Source organism: Hemiscyllium ocellatum, chromosome 5 (assembly GCF_020745735.1).
Source record: "Hemiscyllium ocellatum isolate sHemOce1 chromosome 5, sHemOce1.pat.X.cur, whole genome shotgun sequence".
Taxonomy (NCBI): Eukaryota; Metazoa; Chordata; class Chondrichthyes; order Orectolobiformes; family Hemiscylliidae; genus Hemiscyllium; species Hemiscyllium ocellatum.
In genome coordinates this window covers 40686574-40706189 of record NC_083405.1, presented here as the reverse complement: position 1 = coordinate 40706189, position 19616 = coordinate 40686574, and the positions used below count along the sequence as shown (strand labels likewise).

General features: G+C 41.0%; 1 protein-coding gene across 2 annotated transcripts in view; it reads right to left on the bottom strand.

Moving 5' to 3' along the window:
* LOC132816009 (rap guanine nucleotide exchange factor 5-like) overlaps nt 1–19616 on the bottom strand; it is a 189018-nt gene that overhangs the window by 74652 nt on the left and 94750 nt on the right. For both annotated transcript variants that reach the window (XM_060825412.1, XM_060825413.1), the window contains 2 exons: nt 4577–4692; nt 4149–4237 (listed from right to left, as the gene is read on the bottom strand). In XM_060825412.1, coding sequence (XP_060681395.1) covers nt 4149–4237; nt 4577–4692 — 205 coding nt within the window. The remainder of the gene's footprint in view (nt 1–4148; nt 4238–4576; nt 4693–19616) is intronic.

Sequence of the window (19616 nt, the reverse complement as noted above, 5' to 3'; positions counted from 1 at the left end):
TAAGTAGAAGTACTTTTAACATTATTAGACGTCTAGAAAAAAAAAGAAACTGATTGAGTTAAACTAAATGAAAATGTACAGATATTTAAAAATCATTTGGGGGGGCATGGTGGGGGGGGGGGGGGGGGGAAGGTGAAATATAAATGTGCAAAAAAATCAAATAATAGAAAGTCAAGTCCACCTAGAAATTACATATCTTATGTGCATAACCTAGAGATTAAATTAACATGTGTTGGCTGCTCAGTTGCTTAGACACTAATCTCTGTGCCCTCCCTACACCTCTCGTCTCTCTTCACATTGCACATTAATTCTATAGAGCCCTTTAATGTAAGTTATGTTTAGCTCACATACCTCTTTAATTTCTCTCAACCTATCATTTTATCTGTGTCAAAAGCATATGAAACTACTTGAAACTCTGAATTCACACTATCAGTACAACCATATTAAATCAACAGTGTGCACTAACAGTTAACATCACGCATATTGTTTCCACTTGTTATAAAGCAATTCTTGAATTATACCACAACGTAGCTTGATTTCACCACAAACTTGGAGCTATGGAATGCAGATATCTCCATATAGAAGCAGATCAGCACTTGGCAATGACTTTGGAAACACTGCAAAATATGTATATCTTGTTCAAACCATTAACGTAATTATACTGAAGGCACAAATAGCTTTCAGAACTATGGTTCAGAAATGAAGTTTGACCACGCAAATCAAGTACTCTGCTAATGACAATGTGTTATACGTTCACCTATTTCCCATACCAAAAAGGGCAGACAGGCCACGGAATGATTACACTTTATACAATTGACTGAGCTTGAAAGCATGTGTCATTCAAAAGGAATCACAATCACTCAATTTGTCAAAGTGTAGTCTAGTTTAAAGATGTTACTGTGGAACAAAAACCTTTACGTTTTTCTAGGTTTCTTACTGAGCTCAAAATATCACCTTGTTATTGATAATACAGCAACATCTCCTAGAAGTGAAGGTAAAGAGATTAGAATAATTAAAATGAACGGATTTGATATCATAGGTACCTAGGTGAGAGTTGTTTTCAATTTGCATTTGATTGATACAGTATAGAAATTTGGTTAACAATATCTGAATTTCTACATTAGGTAACATCATTTACTTACTTCCCCAGTCTTTGAAATTCTATTAATATCGCTACACTTATATTTTCTTTCAGTGGTGATTTTACTGTCATGATCTAATATTGATTGGCATCATTGCATTCCAATGGGAAATATATGATAGAATTTCAGTGGTATAACTACAAAATTGTCTTATGGGAATAAACTTGCAGGTTAACATTTTGTAGAAGTTCTCTTAAGTATTTGCTTATCATTGTATAATATAAATTAAACTACTTTAAAATATTCAACTGGAAATGTAGAAAACAAAAGGTGGATAAATTTCCAGGACCTGATTTAATGTATTCCAGAACATTATAGGAAGTATTGGAAGAAATTGCAAGGCCCCTTGTAGAAATAGTTGCATCATCTATATCTACGGGTGAGGTTCTAGATGACGAGAGGGTGGCTAGTGTTGTGCCTTTATTTAAGAAAGGTTGTCGGAAGAAACCAAGAAATTGCAGACCTGAGAATCTGATTTCGGGTGTGGATAAATTGTTGGAGGTGATTATAAAAGATAGGATTTATGGACATTTGGAGAGGCAAATAATGATTAAGGATAGTTAGCTCAGTTTTGTGAGAGGAAAATCATGCCTCACAAACTTGATTGAGTTCTTGGAAGAAGTTACGAAAAACATTGATGAGAGCAGAATAGTAGAAGTTTACTTGAACTTCAGTAAAGCCTTTGACAAGGTTCCGTTTGGTAGACTAATTAGTAAAGTTAGGTCACATGAGATTCAGGGTGAACTTGCCAATTGGATACATAGAGCAGAGATGTACAGCATGGAGACAGATCCTTCGGTCCAATTCATCCTTGCCAACTAGATATCCTAACCTAATCTAGTCCCATTGACAGAGAATAATGGTGGGGGGTTACTTTTTGGACTGAAGGCCTGTCATCTGCAGTGTTCAACAGGGATCGATTCTGGGTCCTTTTTTGTTTGTCATTTATATAATTGATTTTGATGAGAATACAGAAGGCATGGTTAGTGAGTTTGCAGACCACACCAAATATGCTGGCATAATAGACAATGAAAAGGGTGGACTGAAGGGTCTATTTCCACGCTGTGTGACTATGACAATGCACAAAACAAAACAGAATATAGAAAACCTGAGCTAGAAGCAATTATGTTAAACACAATTTAGTTGTGCTACTTATAAACAAAAACATTTCAGTAGAGAACAAAATTAATTTGCTTAATCCAAATGGCAGAATGTAGTAGGGATATTATATAAATTTTATTCAATGCATTAATTCTGTGCCTGTTTCCTGCAGGAGGCTCCCTTGCAGAATTTACATTTTTTTAAACTCAAAGACAAAGTTCAAATTTTTAATTCCCAGGTTTCATTTCGATAAAGGAACCCTGACTCCAAAGTTCAAACTGTGCTGTCAGGTTTGGTGGACAAGAGTAGCAATTAGCAAGAGGAGCTCCAGGGCATTGTGGATGCAGAAGAATACCTGCCTTCAAGTTAGTTTTAAAGAAAGCAACCAACTAAAAGAGAGAGAGAGACCAGCATGAGACTGTTTCTCTTAGTCCACAAAATATTCCATTCGAGAATATGTGTCGACTCTCATGCTGTTCTCCTCAGGCCATGCAATGCTTTCCACCCAGGTTTGGCTGCCTTATTTGATGTCGTGCAATCAATAAGCAGCAGATGCAGCAAACCAAGGAATACAATAAACCATATTGCCTTATGGAACTCTACAGGGCCACCAATATAGCAACACAATGATTTAAATACATCTCTTTCACTATGTCATTATATGATCCCACCAAGCACTGCTGTCTCACAGCACCAGGGTCCCAGGTTAGATTCCAGCCTCGGGCAAATGTCTGTGTGGAGCTTGCATATTCTCCCCGTGTCTGCGTGGGTTTCCTCTGGGTGCTCCGGTTTCCTCCCACAGTCACAAAGATGTGCAGGTCAAGTGAATTGGCTATGCTAAATTGCCTGTAGTGTTAGGTTCATCATTCAGAGGAAAATGGGTCTGAGTAGGTTACTCTTCGGAGGATTGGTGTGAGCTGAAGGGCCTGTTTCCACACTGTAGGGATCCTAATCATAACCAAACAGTTTTATACCTTCTATAAAATCCTATTGGCATGATTATAAATTTAAAATTTAATATGGTTTTCCATCAAAATTTTAATAATTATCAGAAGTATTTTTATCTTTCAGTTTTAAGTTTCTTCACTAATTGTACTAGGCCCTCTGCTTGGCTCAAAAGTATTTCTTTAATAAGGCTAATAATCAAATTATTGTCTTGCATAAAATTCATCATCATTCACCAGCAAAGAATGACTTGCATTTCCATTAATTCTGAACCCAACTTCTTTCAAAGATGCACACATAACAACGAGACACAAAACGTTATAGTAATGCAGTTCACAATTTGACCTAAAGAATTGTAGGGTTAATGTTGATGTTTAAAGGTCCATAATAGCTTAGAAGCTTTTACTCTCTTTAATGGCACTAAAGTACCATTAGGTTTGCAATGCTAGTTTAATTCCACTCTCTAATTATCACTGGATTACAGCAATGCTTTATCTCTTAATGCAACATGACAAAATCCTGAACATCCTAATTCATTCATTTTTATTATCAATTATACTGATACCCTGTCTCCTGAGTGTGATGCATGATTTAGAACCACATTCCCTTAATTTGCTAAGGATTTACAATATGTATCATGGGAAGGAAGCAATGGTAACAGTCAACTAACAGAAAAAAAATCATTTGAGTTTAGCTTTGTGCAAATGCTGAAACAAAAATTTGCTTCCAACAATATAAAACAGTAAAAAGGGTTAACACCTCCAACTTCAGTAAGACCTGAAGAGCTGGTTAACAATCCTTACAATAAAATGTTCCACTATATATATATATACTTAAGCAAATAACAAAAATATTTAAAGAAAAAAGGAAGAGCTTGAACTTCCAGCATTATGAATTCAAACATATATCTCATCATATAAATGTATCCCTTTGACTTTAATAGCAAGATAATGATCATACCTGCCTCTTTGCATTCACCTTCCTCCAAGTGCATACCTTTGAGCAAATGCTCTAGAATCTTCTCAGGAGTTCCAGCCACCACCTTATACCTATTAGAGAGTAAAGATTCGACTGAGTCATCTTCTGCTGAAGATTGTGAAGGATTACTCCATTCATCTTCTGAATCCTCATCAATATATTTAAAATAAGGCACATCAAAAGCTGGCAAAGTCAAATCAGTGCTATCTTTAAAGATTTCAGAAACACTTTTGTTTTCCATATAGGGATCAAAAACTCCTAATACTGAACTTCCCATTCTGTTGCCTTGTTATTTTACTTCTAACTACCAGTGCATTATATAATTTCAGTTTTGCCGTCTCACTCAGATTCCAACCGATCTGATCCATCCGGCTGCTGAGTGCTCTGCAGAGTAGAAGTGAACCACTTACCTCCAATCATTTTGGGCACTCCCTGCAGTGGGGGCTGGGCTAGATGACGACATTTTTTTCAGGATGAGTACATCTTGGCCTCGTTCTTTCACTCGAACTGTGTTTACTTCATCGTTCTGTCACATGAGAAAAGAAACACGTTTTAGACTTTCAAGGGCTTTGAACAGGAGCTGAGAGGACAGATTCATCAGCTAAGAAATAAACTACTAGCTTATACAATATTCAGTAGAAATCTTCTTATTTTCCCTTCCGTTTGTGCTGGCGACTCACAGCTAAATGTCATTTAATTGTTCACACACAAGGAGCCAGTAGGCTAGATGGCTCGCGTATGCTTCAGAATAATACGAATAGCAAAGGGTTCAATCCCAGGGTGACCCTTAAGATTTCAAGGAAGCTAACTGGAGGAATACATGTAAGCTCATTTTGTGTTTTGTTTATTCTCTTTTAAAGCCAAAATCACTTTTTCCCAATTCACTTATGTGTTCAGATTTAAACGCAAGAGATTAGGAGACAATATTCCAACTCTCTCGAATTATGTCAATTTACTACAAAGGAAAAAAGACAATGACTTTGATTGGTATTAACATGAATTTGCATATTTTTGATTTAACAGCTAAAAATAATTTCTGCCAGCAGGCTAAAAATAACAGGCAATTTATGAGGTGGCAGATCCAATCAATTTAAGTAGCTCTGTATATTTAAATTAATGACTTTGTAGGCATCATTCTAGGTTCAGCAGCAGCACACTTTATTCTCAGTTACAAAGTTAAAGTTCAATTTCCACTCCAAAAACTTGAGTACATCATCCGAGGGGTTACTGCAGTGTCAGAAGTGCTACAATTTCGACTTCCTTGAAAGCGTCATCGCTAATTTGTTAACCCGCAATACACCAATGAAAATGCTCCCATGTCTTGGCTATAGAGCCTGGAGAAATCTCAGCTCCGCAAGCACAAACTTTAAAGTAGTCTCCCATACTTCTCTTATTGACCGACGGCTGAGGAGGCTAGTGATGGGCTGGATTAGGAGTGAAACCAGAGCAACTGAGAAAAGCCCAAGAGGTTGGTGAGTTCCCGAGGTGGGCTAGTCAGAAAATCTGCCTGAGAACTCTGACAATGTCCACAAAATTAAAAAGTTAAAACAGAAAAAAAAAATTCCTGCCCTCAACTCCTCATCCTTTAAGCCCCATCCATACTATTTTATGTCACTGCAGTCACCCTATAGTCCTTCATACACCATGTGCCACCCTATGGCCATCATCTTTTGCCCCTCATCTGCCCTCTATCATTCGCATGGCCCATTATATTACACTTCTGACAACTCACTATAAACCAATATCTCTCACCCACTATCCTTTTCAATTCCCTCACCATGCCATCTCACTAATTATCCAGCATGCCCATTAATGGAAGCATCAGGAAGTGTACTGGTTATGTCATTGTTGAAAATAATACAATCTCATTGGTACAATCTAAACATCCATATTCAAATCCCTTATGAAACAAACATCTCACTTGAGGTTTCAATTAATTTTATTAGCAAACGTTTCAGTTAAGTGGTAGGACCTTACGCCAAAAATCGTCTTACTCAGGTTCTTAAAATCTGATGCTAATAAATATTTCTGTTCAATGAGGAGGTGGAGCTGTCAATCAATAGGTTTTCACATTGTTAAATTAATAATTTGGGAAATCAGTCATGCAGCACGAATCCTATAAAGGTTTTATTTAAGCATACACTTTGAAATACTTTTCTTTTAGACTCAATATCTTTTTAGCAACCTCTTGGCAACATTGCAAGTCCCAATGAGTCTCTCATTTTTCGGCACAGGCATGTTTTTTCACATTTCCCTTGCCTTATCTCTACCAGAGGTGTTCCAGGACCACAACCAAAGGGTTAACCTACCTCTCCAAAAGAGAAATAGTAAATGTTCCACCAGTCCTTAACCTTCTCATCTCACCAGCACACACTTCCCATTACCAGCCTATGCAAGCTAATATTCTGTGACCATCACATATGGCCCCTCATACCTCAATCCAACTTACCATCTATTTTCACAAACTAACATTTCCCTCTTCACCAATGCATTGCCAATCGGTTGAGCATCCTGGATGAGTGCAACTGCAACAAAACTCAAGAAGCTCAATACTGTCCAGGACAAAGCTGCCAGCTTGATTGGCAACCCATGTAATATCTTCCTTCAATCATTCCCTCTCATGATGGCCTACAGTGGCAGCAATGGGTATCATCGACAAGTTGTACTATTACAACTCATCAAAACACTGAAGCATCCTCCAACCCTGAAACCTTTCTGCTTAGAAAGACAAGGACAGCAGGCACATGGGTTCACCACTACCTATATGTTTTCCTCACAAGCAACCATCCTCAGTTGGAGTAGTATCACCCTTCCTTCACGGTCACTGAGTCAAAATTCTTACAATCTCTTCCGAATATCATTGTGGTGTCTTCAGTGCACAAGGACTGCAACATTTTCACTGATAGCCTCTAGAGGGCAATTAGGGATGGGAAATAACTCCTGGTCTGACCAGCGATACCCATAATCTTTGAATGAATAAAAAATATTCCATAAGTATCTATACATACAGGACAAAAAGTATAGTTCTATTTCTTAAATTTCTAAGCTGCAATCAACACTCTATTGAGAAAAGCACTAGCAATTACAGCTTTAGAATGCAATCAAGGGATGTGGGTCGAGAGGGCCACATCATTCCAAGGCCAATATTTATTACCCATCTCAAAATGCCCTTGAGAAGATGTGGCAAGCTGCCTTCGTGAGCTGCTGCAATCAATGGGATGTAGTTGAGAGTTCCAGAATTCTGACCCAATGATGGTGAAGAAATGGTAACATTAGATTACTTACAGTGTGGAAACAGGCCCTTCAGCTCAACAAGTCCACATCGACCCGCCAAAGCGCAACCCACCCATACATTTACACCTTACCTAACGCTATGGGCAATTTAGCATGGCCAATTCACCTGAATCTGCACACCTTTGGACTGTGGGAGGAAACCGGAGCACCCGGAGGAAACCCACGCAGACACAGGGAGAACATGCAAACTCCACACAGTCAGTCGCTTGAGGCAGGAATTGAACCCGGGTCTCTGGCACTGTGAGGCAGCAGTGCTAACCACTGTGCCACCATGCCGCCCACAAATGCATTGTTCCATATCAGGATGCAGTAGAGGGGAATTTGCAGAGGAGCTCCTGACTTGGGTCTTGTAGATGAAGGCAGGTTTTCAGAAGTCAGGAGGGGAATTATTTGCCACAGAATTCCCAGTCTTTGGCCTGTTTTTGTAGCCATAGGATTGACCTGGCTGGTCCACTTCTGCTTCTGGTCATTGGTAACCCCCAAAGTTTGAGACATCTAGGTATTTCTAAACAGGTCTGGATAAATTGCACAGTTCCAAAGGGTATATGGTTGTTGGGGAAGCTTTAAACTAGGTTGGCAGGGATGTGGGAATCTGAGTGTCAGGTCAGAAGATGCAGCAGTTGGTGTAAAGGTAGATGCAAAGGTAGAAGCAGAGAGACTGTGAGGAAGGATAAACTAAAATGGCAAGAGGATGGGAGTCCAGGCAGAAAGGCAGAAGGAAGCAATGAAGAGACCAGAGCAAACATTAGAAAAGAGAAAAGTAAAATTGGGTGACAGAATCATATGCAAAAGACAAGGAGATTGCTAGATTCAAAAGGGACAATGAGGAAATGGGCACTTTATCTGAATGCCCATAGTATTCGAAACAAAGTTGACAAACTTGTGAAAATCAGTACAAAGGGGTATGATTGAGTTATCATTACAAAAACATGCTTGCAGGGTGGTGATGACTGAGAATTAAATATCCAACGGTATCAGGTAATTAGGAAGTACGGGCAGGAAGGTAAGGGAGGTGGGATCACGCTCTTAATTAAGAATGAGATTAGGGTGATAGGGAGAGCCTGTATAGGATCTAAGCAGCAAAATGTTCAATCCATTTGGGTAGAGATCAGGAATAGTAAGGGGAAGAAATCGTTGGTGGGAATAGTCTATAGGCCACCTAATACTAATGCTACAGTGGCACAGGTGACCAATTCAAGAAATATTTGACACATGTAAGAATGGAATGGCAGTAGTCATGGAGAACTTTAACATGCACATTGATTGGCTGAATCAAAGTCAGTATAGGCACTCTTAAGAAAAGTTCATGGAACTCATCCATGATAACTTTCTTGAATAGCATGTGACCAAACGTACAAACGAGAGTGCAATCTTAGATCTGGTCCTGTGTAATGAGACAAGAAAAATTAATGATCTCATAGTTAAGGAACCTCGAGGAAAAAGTGATCACAGCATGATTTAATTTTGGATAGAAATGAAGGGGGAAATAGCATAATCTAAAACCAGGGTGCTATGCTTAAACAAGGGAGACTATAATGGGTTGAGGAAGGAGTTGGCTAAATTAGACTGGGAAAACAAGTCATATGGTGGAACAGTGGAGGACTTTCAAAGAGATTTTTCAGAGTGCTCAAGGAAAATATATTCCAGTCAGAAACAAGGATAGCAAGGATAGGAAGAGCCAGCCTTGGATAACCAAGGAAATAAAGGAAGGCATCCAATTAAAAGCTGAGATTAAGGAAGTAGCCAAGAAAACTGGGAAACAGGAAGATTGGGAAAACCTTAAAAAGATGCAAAGGACCATAAAGCAAGCAATAAAGAAAGGAAAGAGATTATGAATGCAAACCAGCACAGAATATAAAAACAAGAAGGAAACATTTTTATAAATGTATAAAACAGAAAAGAGTGGCTAAATTGGATGTAGGTCCCTTGCAGGATGAGAAAAGGGAATTAATATTGGGTAATGCTGAAACGGCCAAGACCTTGAATAACTATATTGTGTCAGTCTTCACAGTGGAAGATGTGCCTAACGTACCCAAGAATGATTTTAAGAATACGATGGGAGGTGAGAACCTCAATTCAATTGTTATCTCTAAAGGGGTAGTGTTGAGCAAACTTGAGGGTGTAAAGGTAGATAAGTCCCCTAATCCTAATGAAATGCGTACTAGGGTACTGAAGGAAATGGCGGAAGTTATAATAGATGCATTAGTGGTAATTTACCAAAATTTATTGGACTCCAGACAGGTCCTGGCAGACTGGAAGACAGTGAATGTCACACCACCTTTATAAAATGGTGTAAGCAAAAGGCAGGTAACTATAGGCCAATTAGCTTAATATCTGTAGTCAGGAAAATGTTGGAGGCTATCATTAAAGAATAAATAGTGAGACATTTGGATGGAAAGGGTTCCATCCGGCAGATGCAGCATGGTTTCAGGAAGGGAAGGTCGTGTTTGACAAACTTACTGGAATTCTTTGAAGGTGGAGGGGAACAGGTGGATGTTGTAAACTTGGATTTCCTGAAGACATTTAATAAGGTGCCACATAAAAGACTAAAGGTAGATAAGACACATCCATAAGAAAAAGATGCATGAAGTTGCGAGGAATGTATTAGCATGAATAGAGGATTGGTTAACAAAGAGAAAGCGGAGAGTTGGGATAAATGGGTGTTACTCTGGTTGGAGCAGGGTGCTGCAGGGGTCAGTGTTGGGCCCACAATGGTTCATTATATATATATATATATATATATATATATATATAACTGATTTGGAAGAGGAGACCAAGTGTAACATATCCAAGTTTGCTGATGACACTGAATTGAGTGGAAAGGCAAACTGTGGAGGATGTGGAGGGTCTGCAGAGAGATTTAGATTGGTTAATTGCATGGACAAGGATCTGGAAGATGGAGTACAATGTTGGTAAATGTGCGGCTATCCACTTTGGTAGTAAACCTTGGAGGTCAGGGTACTATTTAAATAGTAAAAGATTGCAGCATGTTGTTGTGCAGAGGGAGTTAGGAGTGCTCGTATACGAATTGCCAAAGGTTGTTAGCAGGTGCAACAGATAATCAGGAAGGCAAACGGAATATTGGCTTTCATTGGTTGAGGGACTGATTTTAAGAGCAGAGAGGTTCTGCTGCAATTGTACAAGGTGTTGGTGAGGCCACACCTGGAAAAATGAGCATAGTTCTCATCTTCTTAGTTGAGGAAGGATATACTGGCTTTGGAGGTTCCCCAGGTTGATTCTGGAAATGAGGAGGTTACCCTATAAGGAGAGGCTGAGTCTCCTGGGACTGAAAGAACGAGAGGGGAAGTTATAGAAACATATAAAATTATGAAAGGGATAGATAAGATAAAGGCAGGCAAGTTGATTCCACTGGTGGGTGAGACTAGGACTAGGGGACATGGCCTCAAAATTAGGGGGAGTAGATTTAGGACAGAGATGAGGAAGAAACTGCTTTTCCCAGACAGTAGTGAATCTATGGAATTTTTTGCCCCAAAAAGCAGTAGAGGCAGCTTCATTAAATATATTCAAGACACAGTTGGATGGGTTTGTGCATGGTAGGGGAATTAAGGGTTATGGGGATAATGCAGGCAGGAGGAGCTGAGATGATGAATAGATCAGCCATGATCTTAATGAATGGCGGAGCAGGCTCAATGGGCCAAATGGCCTACTCCTGCTTCTATTACTATGCAACTATATGCACCATTCGCACCCAATCCTCTTCACAGTTAACTGTCCCGAAGGATAGCTGACTAGCCACCCATCCAAAAAAGACCCTATCCTGGGACCATATCTGCAATGGTTCCTCAGCTCTCCAAAGGGGGCCATAAATAGCCTGAAGAAATGCACTGAAAACAGTCCTGTTCTTAAGTTGAACCTCAGTAAACCAGGGACTCCAAAATCCTATCTCACTGGGGACAGCTGGTTAGTATTTGGCCAGCTGCTTCCAGGAACAGTGCATTTGTGAACTATGGTACATATCATTCCTTTCCACGTGGAAACTAGAGGGGCAGATTTGGATGTAAGAATTGCAATTCCTGACAAATTTCGTCATTTTCAACATGGCAGCAATGCTGTCTTTCCTGGAGTAAATCAGGGCCAATATTTCATCAGCTGTTAATGGCTTAAGGATATGCTGAAATTATAAAATGTGCTATATCAGCAAATTTCTTTTTTTTGTATTTTAGACCAGAATTTTAATTTACACTCGGCCAGACCTAAATGGCTCTAACAGACAATGGACCAGTGCCTAATTTATTTTTTGACTATCTTGCTGACTAATTTGATGCACAAACTAATTTGGACATTTCAAAATATTATTGCACAGTTTCAATGGCTATGTTGAAAATACATTCAAGCACATGTTCATATGGAGCAAATGAGTTATTGTCACAGTTCCAAATTCATATAAAAAATGTGAGACCATTCCACAAGCTCTTGTTCCTTACTATTAGCCTGATTAAATGTGCTGAAGACTTGAAAGCAGATTTGAAATTCGATCAATTCATTAATAAAGAGGTTAAAAAGGTTTCCAATGTAAAAGCAAAGGGAGGGGAGGATAAGTCCATGTAGGTCTGCTCCTGAGCCTGACCAAAGTAGTCATCAACAAATCCAGGCAGCAGGCCATGGAGGGAGATGTGGTTCCTGATTATCTATCCCTCTTCCGCAGCTCTGTTCATGCCCAGGTGTCCTTAGAGATGGAGCACACAGCACACTAATACTCTATAGGCCTGCAAAGAGTGTTGGGCAGTGCAGTGGGTGGAGTACCCCATTTCCCTTGCCAACTCCATTTTAGTTTAGTTCCCCCTCCCCCCCTCCCTTGGATTCCCTCATTTTGGTGTAATTGCACTGGCCTGGACAGGGCTTCACATGTAAGTTGATCATTGGTTCGGGTACATGGGTGATTCGTGGTGGTGGATAAAGGTGAAAAGTAACATGGGTGACTTGGTGGTGGAAAGAAAATCATTCAGTTTTGTGTGAAAGCATTTCTGGAGATAGAACAGAGGAAAAAAGAACAGCAGTGAGATAAATAAACCCTTGGTGGAATTTAGTGCTAATAGCATGGGAAGGATTTAGCCTAAAGACATGGAGGAGGTTTGCAGTTGGTGAATCCACTTCAGCAGTCAATGGGACCCAGCATAGCATCTTCCCAACTTGGGTGGTCAATGAGAGGGCTGCTTGCTCAGCAGTATCATTAGGAACAGTGCCAGGCTAGGACTGAATCTGGAGGAGAAGAGTGCACCAGTGATAGTGGAGTATGGGCACTGGGAGGTGACACTGTCAGTTGGTGTGACGGTGATGGTAGGGTGGAGAGACAGTGATTTTGTGGTGTGTGGGTCAATGAATGGCCAAATAAGAAGATGTTTCCCCTACAAAGCTTGGAGTCTGGCAGAAGGTCGTAGGATTTTAAAAGTTATCTCTCTATGCACAAAAGATCTATTCATCACTGGTTAGATGCCAGTTGAAGCAAAAATAATCCATTAATTGACTACTTAAAGTCTCTCAATTGGGCTCTGGCCCAGAAGGTTCCTCCCCAGAAAATTCCAGCCCTAGTATTTCAAAAACTGATAAAACAGTAACGGTAGATTTCTAAAATAAAACAAGGAACTGTGTATTCTGGAGATTTGAAACAAAAGCAGAAATTGGTGGCGAAGCCTAACAGGTCTGATAGCATATATGAAAAGAAAGCAGAGTTGATACTTCAGGTCCAGGGTTCTGATGAAGAGTTGCTAGAGTCGAAGTAGTATTTATTAAAGACTTTACTTATTGCAGACTCTCAGCTCCTCTAAGCTGACCTTTCCAGGTCTTCTCCTTGAACTACTGCAGTCCTTGTGGTGATGTACCTTCAGCTCTAGTGTTAAGTTCTTTCTAAGACATTGATACACCAATGATGAATAACTGGCAGAGCCATCTGAATTGAAAGTTCTGTGATGTAGATGGGTACTTTGATTTGATAGTGTTCCCATAATATTCTTGTGATGGCGGAGATCTTAGTGTTCAAAATCAAGGGAAATAGCAGGACTTTCAGTGGCAGTAGTCATTACCTGCTGATGTATGATATGAATGCTACCTACCATTTCACAGCCCACATCTGAATGTTATCTGGACCCTGCTATGTATTGTAGAAGGTAGTAATGCCACTGCATTAGTCATCCAAAGGCCCAGGAGTCTGGAATTAAAACCTAACCTAAAGTCAACAATGTAATGATTTTTGTAAAGTGCCATCTGGTTCACTAAAGACCTTTAGGGAAAGAAATCTGTCATCCTTACATAGTCCAGCCTACTAGTGACTCGAGAGCCACAGCAATGTCGTTGGCTCTTAAGTGCCTTATGAAGTGACTTCAGCAAGCTACTTAGTTCCAAGGGCAATTGTGGATGGGCAATAAATGGTGGCCCAGCCACATTTCATGAACAAATGATCTTAAGAAAAGTCAGCCCAGGCTACTTCATTATCAGAGAGACTGTGGATAGAGCTATAAGCTGAAAGAACAGCTGCACTCCTCACAATATGACAGAATGAAGGTGTTTGATGGAGCAACCGAAGATGGATGGGCTGCTGACACCTCCCTGAAATACTTCTGTAATTACACACTCTGTCTTTGATGATGTGTCTCTGCTAACTGCAGTTATTTTGCTATCCATCATGTTGTGACTCTCGCCATTGAAGGGATTTCTACCCGACTCCTCCTGAGTTTGCTAAGGCATTTTGATGTGATATTTATTTGGCTGCTGCCATGAAGTCCAAAGCAATTACATTCACTTCCATAAAGAGAAAATACTGCAGATGCTGAAAATCTGAAGCAACCACAGAGAATGCCAGAGACACTCAGCAGGTTTGGCAGCATCTGTGGAGACAGAAACAGATTTCAGTCTGCATGATTCTTTGAACGTGGGACTCTTCAGAAGAACCATATTGAATTCAGAACATTAACTTTGTTTCTCTATCTGTAGTTGCTGCCAGATGTGATAAGTAGAAACTGCTACGTTTCTACAGCATTCTCCGTGTTACACTCACTTCCACATCTGGATCCAATCTGTGACAAGGTGTGGAGCAGAATGGTTTGAGCAATCTGAACCATGTATCTGTGAACAGGTTAGAAATGAGTAAGTGTTGCTTGATGGGACAGTAGATGACTTTATCTCATCACTTTACTAATTATTAAGTCGGACTCTGTAAAAATCATCAACGCAAAACTGTATCTCACTCTCATCAAGAAGACTCCCGAGGACACATAGAAAAGCTTGTTTTTGTACAAGCATCTTTTTTCAAAGAGGCAAAGCATTGCACAAAGTGGGATAGAAGGCTGTTCAGAAGGTTAGGAGATACAACAATTATTCCTTTCAAGTAGTAGTTCAGGTTGTTTTCAATTTTATTAGCATTTAATTCCAACACCAAGCTATTACAACTGCAAAGCCACTGATAATGTCATTGACAAAGGACAGAGTCATGAACTCTCCATGACTATCTAACATATCACTGAGTGAACAGAAGGCAACTTGTGTTAAAAATGTAGGACCCACTGTTGTAAGGCTTCAAGAATTTTCATCTAATGGCACAAATGGAAATTAACAAAACTGAGAAAGGCTTTTATTACATCAGATTATGCTTAAGCCAATATAGGAACTCAAGATTGTTAACATGACTGGTGAGAAACTACGGTTTAAACTGTTGCTTCCATGATATTTCCAATTCATTCTATGTTAAATAAAGTTGATCAGTAGGAGCAATATTTCTATTCATACATGGTGGGACAATTTGCAGCAATTTGTTCAAAGATCCTCTGAAGTAGTCAAGGTAGGGTTTTGAGCTGAAAAGTTAGTTTAGCCTGCTTTTGGAGCGAGACACCATTGTGGTAAAGAAGTTACATTTGTCAGTGAATGGTCATCACAAGGCTTATTAAGAAGCTGATTGCACTTAAAAGTGCTGCCTAAGCAAGGGTCATGCCAACATGATTCCTAACACTTGTTCTATTCTCTCTATATAAAGAGTGCACACTATTTCACAATCGATTCCATTGATACTGTGCATAGGAGCTTTAAAACACATGGTGGTTTTGTGGAAGGTTTAATCAAGAAATTCACCAAAACTTCAAAATAATTATTCTGCAAATTCTCTAAGAATTTCACCCAAAAATGAATGAGCAGTGTCCAACTCCATCTTATTGAGCCCATAACAGGAGGGACCATGAGAAAGGGAGTACTTGCTCAAGAGCTTCTTGCTTAAGTCCTTTCTTCATCTGGATGAAGACAGGAGGAGGAATAAGGCCGGGCAGAGCAGCATCATTTGCAGGAGGGAACATTAATGGTAGAAAACGGACCTGAATCATGGGGCATAATCTTGTGGGACATTTAATGAAGTGGCAACGTGCCAACTTCTACCTTCATGCTCATCAAGTCTGTGGCAGAAAGGGCTGTGAGTAGTTTTCTGATCCCACCATTACAAAGTCCCACAGTGGGCAATTAATGCTGACTCAGGGTCTCCTCTCACTGCATTAAGTTAGGTTAAGGAGTGGAGTCACCATAGGGAGAACATGGCAGGCAAACTCAGGAGTGTTTGACTTCAGTTCCCTGGGCAGGTCATAGAAATCATAGAACAGTACAGCACAGAACAGGCCCTTCAGCCCACGATGTTGTGCCAACCACTGATCCTCATGTATGCACCCTCAAATTTCTGTGACCATATGCATGTCCAGGAGTCTCTTAAATGTTCCCAAAAACCGTGCCTCCACAACTGCTGCTGGCAACGCATTCCATGCTCTCACAACTCTCTGTGTAAAGAATCCACCTCTGACATCCCCTCTATACTTTCCTCCAACCAGCTTAAAACTATGACCCCTTATGTTAGTCATTTCTGCTCTGGGAAATAGTCTTTGGCTATCTATGCCTCTCATTATCTTGTAGACCTCAATTAGGTCCCCACTTCTCCTCCTTTTCTCCAATGAAAAAAGTCCGAGCTCATAAGATAAGCCCTCCCCTCCAGTCCAGGCAGCATCCTGGTAAACCTCCTCTGAACCCGCTCCAAAGCATCCACGTCTTTCTTATAATCGGGCGACCAGAACTGGACGCAGTATTCCAAGTGCGGTCTAACCAAAGTTTTATAGAGCTGCAACAAGATCTCACGACTCTTAAACCCAATACTCTTAAACTCAACACCATATGCTTTCTTAACAACCCTGTCCACTTGGGTGGCCATTTTAAGGGATCTATGTACCTGCACCCCAAGATCCCTCTGTTCCTCCACACTGCCAAGAATCCTATTCTTAATCCTGTACTCAGCTTTCAAATTCAACCTTCCAAAATGCATCACCTCGTATTTATCCAGGTTGAACTCCATCTGCCACCTCTCAGCCATCTCTGCATCCTGTCACTGTCCCGCTGCAGCCTACAACAGCCCTCTATACTGTCAACGACACCTCCAACCTTTGTGTCATCTGCAAACTTGCTGACCCATCCTTCAATCCCCTCATCCAAGTGATTAATAAAAATTACAAACAATGGTGGCCCAAGGACAGAGCCCAGTGGAACACCATTCACCACAGACTTCCAGGCAGAATATTTTCCTTCTACTCCCACTCGTTGTCTTCTGTTGGCCAGCCAATTCTGTATCCAGACAGCTAAGTTTCCCTGAATCCCATTCCTCCTGACCTTCTGAATGAGCCTACTATGGGGAGCCTTATCAAATGCCTTGCTGAATTCCATATACACCACATCCACAGCTCGACACTCATCAACTTTTCTAGTCACATCCTCAAAGAACTCGTAAGGCTTGTGAGGCATGACCTGCCCCTCACAAAACCATGTTGACTGCATTTAATCAAGCCATGCTTTTCCAGATGGTCATAAATCCTATCCCTCAGAATCCTTTCTAACACCTTGCAGACGACAGACGTGAGACTTACTGGTCTGTAATTGCCGGGGATTTCCCTATTTCCTTTCTTGAAGAGAGGAATTACATTTGTCTCTTTCCAGTCCTCAGGTATGACTCCAGTGGAAAGCGAGGATGAAAAGATCTTCGCAAGTGGCAAAGCAATTGCATTTCTCATTTCCCAAAGCAGCCGAGGACAAATCTGGTCTGGGCCTGGCGATTTGTCAATCTTAATGTTTGACAAAATTTTCAGCACATCAGCTTCCTCTATCTCTATCCATTTCAGCATGCACACCTGCTCTTCAAAGGTTTCATTCACTACAAAGTTTGTTTCTTTCGTAAAGATAGAAGCAAAAACTCATTTAGGGCTTCCCCTACCTCCTCAGACTCCATTCACAAATTCCTTATGCTATCCCTGATCGGCCCTACTCTTTCTTTGACCATTCTCTTATTCCTCACATAAGTGTAAAATGCCTTTGTGTTCTCCCTAATCCTCTGCCAAGCCTTTCTCGTGCCCCCTCCTGACTCTCCTCAGACCATTTTTTAGCTCCTTCCTTGCCTGCCTGTAATCCCCTAGAGTTGAGCTTGACCCTAGCTTCCTCCACCTTATGTAAGCTACCTTTTTTCTTTTGATGAGAAGCTCCACCACTCTCGTCATCCAAGGTTCCTTTATCTTACCCCTTCTTGCCTGTCTCAGAGGGACATATTTATTCATCACTTGCAATAACTGTTCCTTAAACAGTCTCCACATGTCTATAGTGCCTTTATCATGGAACAATTGCTCCCAATCCATGCTTCCTAACTCATGTCTAATCGCATCATAGTTTCCTCTTCCCCAATTAAATATCCTCCCATTTTGCCTAATCCTCTCCATCTCCATAGCTATGTAGAATGTGAGGCTATTGTGGTCACTATCACCAAATTGCTCTCCCACCACAAGATCTGATACCTGCCCCGGTTTGTTTCTGAGCACTAAGTCTAGAATGGCCTTCTCCTCGTCGGCCTGTCAATGTACTGAGTTAGGAAACCCTCCTGAACACACCTTACAAAGACAGCTACATTCAAATCTTCTGCTCGAAGGAGGTTCCAATCAATATTGGGAAAGTTAAAGTCACCCATTACAACAACCCTACTACGTCCACACTTTTCCAAAATCTGCCGACCTATGCTTTCTTCCATCTCCCTGCTGCTATTGGGGGGCCTGTAGTAAACCCCTAAAGAGGTGACTGCTCCCTTGCTGTTCCTAAATTCCACCCATACTGACTCGGTAGGCAAATCTTCCTCGACCATGGAAGCTTCTGTAGCTGTGATACACTCTCTGATTAGTAGTGCTACACCCCCTCCTCTTTCTCCCCCCTCCCTATTCTTTTTAAATGCTCTAAACCCTGGAACATCCAGCAACCATTCCTGCCCCTGAGAAACCCATGTCTCTGTTATGGCCACAACATCATAGCACCAGGTACTGATCCATGCTCTAAGTTCGTCACTTTCATTCCTGATATTTTTTGCGTTAAAGCAAACACACTTTAACTGATCCCTTGGTTCCTTGCCAGGAAAATCCTTCCCCTAGCTGGTCTACCTCTTGCTATTGCCTCATCTGTATCAACTCTCACCTCCGGTATACAGCTTAGGTTCCCAACCCCCTGCCATATTAAATTAAACCCTTCACTCAAGGTTCTTCACTCAAAAACACTTGGTGCTTGATGGAAGGGCACAGCATCATGAAAGGGAGTTCCCAATAAGAGCCAACACCAACCCTTGCTGCTCGCAGCTTCCTTCTCACCATCTTCCACCTCTGGTCTAGGACCCAGTGAAGATGCTAGGCCTGGGGTAAGTGGAGTGCGAACACCAAACATTACCTATTCAACGACACTGTTGGGGAACTGTGTTGCCCGCCTCAGATTGGCCAGCAGTGAGCAGTATGCTGCCCTCCCCAGGGGCAGTGTTGATCTTGAGGATGACCTGCTACTGGGCCGTCAGATGCCTGAGTGTAAAACAAAATGTAGTAGGCCTTCCCAAGAAGAGGAGATACAGAGCTCTCACTGGTTCCCTCACCGGAGGCTGAGAATCTTAACAAGGTTCTGCCCTTTGGGTCAAAGATCAGGGAGCAAAACATCTGCGGTTGGAGAATACAATACAAAAAGTCAACATGGATTTCAAAAAGGAAGATCAACTCCCCATGGGGGAGGGGGGGAGCAGTGAGGCTACTTAGCACTGGTAGGCCATGCCCAAGGGCTGGGGCTGCTGTGTCTGTTCACTGCCAGCTCTGACTGATGCCCATGATTTACCCTCAA